The sequence below is a fragment of the Perca fluviatilis genome, chromosome 6 (assembly GCF_010015445.1).
Source record: "Perca fluviatilis chromosome 6, GENO_Pfluv_1.0, whole genome shotgun sequence".
Lineage (NCBI taxonomy): Eukaryota > Metazoa > Chordata > Actinopteri > Perciformes > Percidae > Perca > Perca fluviatilis.
In genome coordinates, this window is record NC_053117.1 from 38049946 (window position 1) to 38057853 (window position 7908).

At 41.9% G+C, this 7908-nt stretch overlaps 1 protein-coding gene across 1 annotated transcript; it reads left to right on the forward strand.

Annotated features, from left to right (window-relative positions):
• Positions 1-393: 393 nt before the first annotated feature.
• Positions 394-4027, forward strand: nkx2.7 (NK2 transcription factor related 7). Its single transcript, XM_039804515.1, has 2 exons — positions 394-658; positions 3480-4027. The coding sequence occupies exons 1-2, from the start codon at positions 394-396 to the stop codon at positions 4025-4027; spliced, it is 813 nt and encodes a 270-aa protein (XP_039660449.1).
• The last annotated feature ends 3881 nt before the right edge of the window (positions 4028-7908 follow it).

The window sequence follows — 7908 nt, forward strand, 5'->3', positions numbered from 1 at the left end:
CCCCCCCCCCCCCCCCCCCCCCCCCCCCCCCCCCCCCCCCCCCCCCCCCCCCCCCCCCCCCCCCCCCCCCCCCCCCCACACCACCCCCCCCCCCCCCCCCCCCCCCCGCCCCCTTTCAAGTAGTGTGTAAAAACAGTTATACAGTTGCCCCCGGTCTCCTCTACTCTCCACGTGCGGCTGAAGAGTTCCTGTAAGGTGAGACGGAAGGAAAGGAGGCTGGATGTTTGGGAGACGGCTGACAGATGTGTCTGATCTTTAGCCGGACCCTTGAATGATTTAAATCTCCCCGGCCATGCCCCTCACTCACCAGTCAGTCAGTCAGAAAGTCAGACAGGCAGCAGCACGAGCCGCAGCGCGTGAAAAAGGACCCGAGAAGTGTTAAAACGCGTTGGGATGCATCCCAGTTCAGCCTCCGGATCGACGCCTTTCTCGGTGAAGGATATCTTGAAGCTGGAGCACCACCACCACCACCACCACCACCACCTTGATGACTTTGAAAATGAATTTCATTTGATGACTGATCAAGTTGTTCCGATGAACTATCAGCACGTGCACGCGTGTGCGTCCCGGACCGTCCGGCCGGAGCCGCGCGTGCCCTGCCCGCAGGAGAGGCTCGATGTTCACAGCAGGGCGGCGGGAGAGGAAACACCGGAGCAGGGTGAGACGATTCATACATTATAATAATAATAATAATAATAATAATAATAATAATAATAATAATAATAATAATAATAATAATAATAATAATAATAATAATAATAATAATAATCATTCCAGGCGGCGGTGGAAGAAGTATTCAGATTCTTTACTGCAGTAAAAGTACTAATAGGGCCTACCACACTGTAAAATGCTCTGTTAAACGTCCTGCTGTGAAAACGTAAGTCAAAGTATGTAAGTAGCATTAGGAAAATGTAGGCCTACTTAAAGTATTAAAAGTAAAAGTACTTGATGCAGAAAAATCCTATTGTAGAGAGAGTAAAGGATCCAACCAGCTGTGTGTTTAATGGTCTCATCATCTCAGCTGGACTGGTAGTCCGTTATATTGTTGGCTAGTTTAATTTATAATATAGCCTACGTTGTGTGTGCATAAATCTTAATGTGTAAAGTAACTAAAGCTGTAACAGATGAATGTAGTGGAGTAAAAAGTATTTCTCTCTGAAATGTAGCGGAGTAGAAGTAGAAAGTGGCATGAAAAGAAAAGACTCAAGTAAAGTACAAGTACCTCAACATTTAGACTTAAGTACAGTACTTGGGTAAATACCACCACTGGTTCCAGGTATTATACCCAGTCTGTTGGCTGGGACCAAACAAAACCAACAAAAAAAATTTTTTTTTTTTATAAAAAATTTAAAACCAAAACGTGATTGAACGTGCAGTATCACAGTTTTCCAGTGTAAGAAATATAAGCACGCACCCACAGAAGGCAATCGGTTTTTGGCAGATAATCACTTTTGGGACATCGGGGTAAAACATGTCCCACGACTACCCGTTTAGTTTAGTTTATCTGCACAAACATATAAAGTAGGCTACAGACAATCGATACAAAAAAAGAGAATTTCAGTGCAGGAGAGGAAGAAAGGCTTATACATTTAAACAAACCATATTATATATATTTCTATTATTTTTGTATTCCTTATTTTTTAATATTATTTAGGTGGCTGTGATCAATTATTACAACATATAAGTAATCAGGAGCACACTTTCATCTAATTCATTTCTTCCAACTCACAGTTTTTTATAATGCTTCTTTGTTTTGTTTTTTTCATTTTAATTATAGATTTTTTTCAAACAAGTGACCGAAGTATAAAGAATGTTTTTCTTTTTAATGTTAAAGCAAACAAATATGAATATACGCCCACTACTGTATACTGCAGAAATAATGTCATGTAACATGTCTTAAATGTAATAAAATATATTTCTCAAATTAAACTTGGAAAAAAAAGAAACGTATGACATCCAACTCCATCAACAGAGTTTTAATTTAGAAGAAATAAAGCCGCTATTAAACATTATCAAGTGAAAGTTATAGGTTATTTAGAATCAGAAGAATCAGAAAAGGATTTATTGACAAGTAAGTAAAGCTTTTTTTCTGGAGCACATTTAAACAGCTTAAACTGTACAAAAAGCATTAAGGTGCTGTACAAAAGAACATTGAAATGTAAAAAGAAAAAGTAGAAATAAAGAAAGAAAATAAAACACAGGGCTTTCAACTCAGGAAACAGCTCTGAAGTAGCTAGCGCTAAACCCACCAGACTCCATTTAATAAAACAATACTTTTAGGGTGTACAAAGCCAACATATTTTCACATACAAATCAGTAAACTATGTGTTTATTTCAACCAAAACTAGAGTTGTGATGGTTGGAAAAGTGGAAAGACGACTCAAGACGGCTTTTCAGAGTTGTATTTTTGTTTCTGTCAACTATGAATGAAGTGTATTTTACGATGCTTAAATTACTGTTTATTTACATGGAGTCTGGTGGGTTTAGCGAACGCAATTTCGCGGATGTTTTTATGTTTAAAAAAGGATCTTACTCTTTAACAGAAAGGTCGACCTCCTTAGAAATCCTTTCCATAATGTTGTCAGACTCTTAGAATATTAATCTGAGCCTGTCAGAGGCAGAATGAGCACTTTTTTGAACGTAAATACAAGCTGGACAATTACTATTAACTTACATTGTAGCTTGTTTGTGGACATTGTGGACTAATGTCAAACATTGTTGTTCCCATCAGTCACTTAGAAACAAAAACATAGGAACATAGGGTCCAGGTTGAAAAAAAAATTACCCTTTAACCCAAACCACAATCTTTTTTCTAATCTAAACTAGTTTCGGTGCTTAAATTTAACTGTCGTCGCCGCATGACGCTCAGTTTTTGTCGGCTTAACTCAACTGCAGCGGCCGGCATCTTGCGCCCTGGGCTCACAGTAACCTTTTCTCGGCTACATTTAACTGTAAAGACCGCTTAACTTAACTGTGTTGTGACCGGCCGGCAGTCGCCTAATTTCGTAGGATAGGCTATCATACAACTTGTTGTGCATAAGTTTTCCATCCCATATCACACAATCCCAGGGGCGTTACTTTGGTTTCAACATTGGCAGGGTTTAAATCGCCACCTACCTAGCTCAGCCTTCAGCAGGAGGCAGGGACAAATTATAACTGGGGGGGGTCCAGGAAATTTTGGGTAAGGGCAACAGCAAAAAAAGGATTTTCTTTGCTTGCCAATTACATTGAATTGAGAAAACCAACCACTTATCATGTTTTACAACAGTTTCATTCATCATTATAATAAGATATTTGTGGGGGTTGCACTGGCCAGTTTTGATTATTGGGGGGTAACCGTTATTGTTTGTAACTGTAAATTATCCGCCTATAACGAACCCGTTCATGAGAATGTGTTGAGTTGTTGGAAGCCAAATGTTAAAAGATTTAACATGCAGTAAGTTTGAGTTTTTCTGACTGTTTTCTGGTCTCGTGTGCAGAGATCAGCGGCCCAGAGAGTTCACCTGACTGTGACAGAAACTCCCCGAGCGGAGGCCCACCCAGCCGGCCGCGCAGGAAGCCACGCGTCCTCTTCTCCCAGACCCAGGTCTCCGAGCTGGAGCGGCGCTTTCGGCAGCAGCGCTACCTGTCCGCCCTGGAGAGAGAGCACCTGGCCCACATCCTCAAGCTCACCTCCACGCAGGTCAAGATCTGGTTCCAGAACAGGAGGTACAAATGCAAGCGACAGCGGCAGGACAAGTCTCTGGAGCTGGCGGGGTTTCCGGCCGCACCGAGGAGGGTGGCGGTGCCGGTGCTGGTGCGGGACGGCAGGCTCTGCGGCGCAGGTTCGCCTTCAACGGCGCCTTATAACGTGACCCTGGGACATTATAATTCTGTGTTGTATGGAAACAGCGGCGCGTACGGCTGCGGTTATCACTCTGTGTCGCCGTCAGCCGCACAGCTGGCTGATTTAACGTGTGGAAACAGTGAGGGGCCCTTTAACCACGGACACTTCCAGGCGTCTTTACAGGGGGTCAGAGGCTGGTGACTGGAACAGGAAAATGGTCTCTGCAGGGGCGGAGCGAGCAGGGGTTAGCTTCTGGGGCTCCAGTCCCACATGTTTCACTCAAAAGCCCTGATCTTTAAGGGTTTTAAAATAAGAAAAACCCTAAAATAAGAAATAAAACGGATAGAAAGGCCATTTCCATTCAAATCTACATAGAAGAATGGTCAGAGCAGCAGCCATTTTTATGTGTAACATTGCAATGGTAGCCTATATGTAGAAACTTCCAATAAAAAGCCAACTTCCGGCAAGTCGCGGAGCTGACATTATGCAGTAACGTAGTAGCGGTGGAGTACTATGAGGTAGAGAGCCGGCCGCTAAATGAGTCAGATTAACTTCATGCTTCATCCAAACAAAGCAGCCTGCTATCGCCACGAGTGACCGCTTTATTCGGCTCGTTTTCTGTGAACGATTAGGCGAGGGGGTAACGTTAAGGCGGAGTTAGCAAGCTAACGTTAGCCAACTAACACTGGCTGGCTGTTTCCGCCGTGCCTTCATGCAGAGAATGAGCTGGACAGCGGGCTGGGTCTAAGGTTAGCGGTCCTCTGACCCACTGCTGCTGGGTCTAAGGTTAGTGGTTCTCTGACCCACTGCTGCTGGGTCTAAGGTTAGTGGTTCTCTGACCCACTGCTGCTGGGTCTAACGTTAGTGGTTCTCTGACCCACTGCTGCTGGGTCTAACGTTAGTGGTTCTCTGACCCACTGCTGCTGGGTCTAACGTTAGTGGTTCTCTGACCCACTGCTGCTGGGTCTAACGTTAGTGGTTCTCTGACCCACTGCTGCTGGGTCTAAAAGTGGTTACACACCAACCAATCTGTATTGTTGCCCAGGAAATGAAAACCGGCAGCTGATTGGACAAACGCGTCACATGGGTTTGTTTTCTCCGGAAATTCACAGCCAGACTGTCATGGCGGCTCGTTCAGAATACGATCTCATATTTTACTGAAATAGTTCACCGAAACATGTCTCTGAAAACATTTTAAGAGAGAAATAGGCCGTTATGCAGTTGCTGAATCTGTCTTCATTTCAGCTCAACAAAGGTCAGTTTAAAAGATTTTCGTCAGATTTTGAGACACTCTAGTCACCTTATTCCGCTCGCCATTTCCGGGTGAGTCCCGACTGCCCTGCCGGTGACTGAACATGTCAGGTCGGCCAAAATGAACGCCGACAGCCCCCCAGACTGACGACGGCACGGGACACACCGCACAGACTCGAGTCACTGACCTCGCCAGACTGTCCCACGGCCGATAATCGGCTAAGTGTGTCAGCGCCCTAACTGTCCCTCCTCTCACCCTGCATCTCCTACCAGCGAGCTGCGACACAGTTTCTGGCCCCACTGACGTGTATTGTCACTATGACAACTGACAACATACATCACCATTTTGTTGTGTCCCAATCAAATGACCACAGGAAACAGTGGCCTTTCTATCCATTTTATTTCTATGGTCATTTCCCTTAAAGAACCTTGCACGCTGAGTCAGAAGTTTTCATGCAAAATGTATAAATACGATCTCACGGCCTCCAAAACTTTCATCGGTCATAAAAAGTGTTTTTTTCCGCATCCGTTGCGAGCATTTTGAGGTGTTTTGATACTTGAGAGATTCTTTAGGATCAACGGGTTCGTGGAAATTGGTGGTCTCCTTTTAAACATGTGGCTCCTGTATGAAATGGGCTGAGCCCCGAAAGTTTACAACTTCTGGCTCCGCCCCTGATAGTCTGTATAATATCATATTTTAATGTCACTTTTTTTTTTATTATTGTATTTTGGAAATTAAAGATCAGCTGATTGGTCAATACTCGCTGTCTTTATAGCTTCATTATTATCCTTTAGTATTACTTTTACTTTTTAAAGTAGTTTTTTTAATCTGTAATTTTACTTTTACTTATATTTTGTTTGAAGTATTTATTCTATTTAAATCACATCCGTTACTGAGTAAAAAAAAGGAAATAAACGTTTTAAGTATCTGTAAACTACATCGAAATGGTTTCTGTCGGTTTTTGAGTTTTGTTATTGTATGTGTTGATTATATTTTGTATTATTTATCTGAGGACTAACTAAAGTGATGAACCCTTCGGTTGTCCTCCCGGGTTAAAATGAAAATAAACCTTTTGTTAGAAGTTTTTTAAAAATAAAGTTTTTTACGCTATTTTTTACTTTTTGTCTCTTTTTTTCCACTCCTACCAGGTTCACCACTAACATCAAATTATTACAACTACTTTTACACTTATATTTGGAATTCATGGACAAACCTCATTTATATAAACCTATACATATTTTTTTAGTTAAAAAAAAACTGAAATTATGAATTATTTCAACAAATAGTTGAGATTAACACACAGACTGGCAAAGGTCAGTGAGAATACTCACTTTTTTTTTTTTTTTCTTCAAATGCCATAAAATGGTAGCCTGACAAAGCAGAGCCACATCCAGATGTTGGGTCTGGGAACTCCTCATTGGCTGGGCTCAATCCGAGGGGCGGGACAAACGGTTGTCTTTCAAATTCCCTCTGCACGCAATTGGATAGCGCTCCAACCAACCAGAGCAACGAAGAAGGTAACAGAGTTAGTTGATAGATTAAACTCCGAACACATGTTCCTTTTTTAAGAATGACTTCAGTGCCGTTCTTTGTTCTTTTCTCAAAGAAAAGCTGAACTCCAACTTACTTTGTGGACAACGTTGTACGGAACCATGCACGTATCTCATCTTTGGGCAGTTTGCTTAAAACAGGGGTCTTCAATGTTTTTTAAGCCAAGGACCCCTTAACTGAAAGCGAGATGGAGAAGGACCGGACACCCTACATATTGTATAAAATTAAGTTGCATATTAAACTACAATAACGTGTAGGGCAGCCTAAAACCTTTATACATACGTTTTTTTTGCATAGAATACAAAGCTATTAAAATAATAATTGTTGATTTTATAAATCATGTTTTAATGTTAAACATACATGTGGCACAGTGAATCCTTAGGATTAACTGTATCTGTGGATAGTAAGCATATCATCAGTGAGCTTTTTTCACAAATAGGTTGATTTATATTTGCTAATAATATGTTGGATTCATGTGAAGACATTTTATTGTTTGAATGAAAAAAAAAAATAATAATAACTGGGCGGCCCCTGTGCAGTAATTCTGAGGACCCGCTAGGGGTCCCGGGCCCCTGTTTAAGACCTCTGGCTTAAAAGAAACCCAAATTTCTGATGTAGAAACTTTGAAAACGGGTCAAATTTGACCCAAGGAAAACAAGAAGGGTTAAATAAAAAGTACATTATTTGCCTCTGAAATGTAGTGAAGTTAAAGTATAAAGAAGCAAAAAATAACCTCAAAAAGATACTTGAGTACAGTATTTGAGTTACTTTCCTCCTCCGGTTAAACGGAGCCGTCGGTAGTTGCAGTTTTATCAAAGCGAGCCATCAGAAAGCTAATGGCTGAAGTGACATCTGAGCCACCGGGGGCGGCTCTATCACACTCGGCTCATTATTGTCCCATTCACAAATCCGCTGATAAGGCTGCAGAGCTTGTCCTGTCCCGGAGCTCTGCTTGGTAAACAAACCCGCAGACAGAGTGGCTCTCTAACGTCTTCAAACTTTCAATCAAACAGGAAACACTTCCAGTCTGACCTGTCACTCACAGACAAGCCGCAGATAGCACTGAATCCTCTCGCACCGCAGATAATAGGCCTCAGTTTCTTTTAACTTCATGCTGTTGATTGATTTGGTTGTTACACTTATTGTAGTCCAGCAGCTTAAGGTAACTAATACTGTCTAATAATGTCAACTTGTGGAGAAAAAAAGGATTAGGGTTAGATATGAAATACAACAAACTGAGACTTTCTTCACTTACAAAATTATCTTTTAAACTGACAAA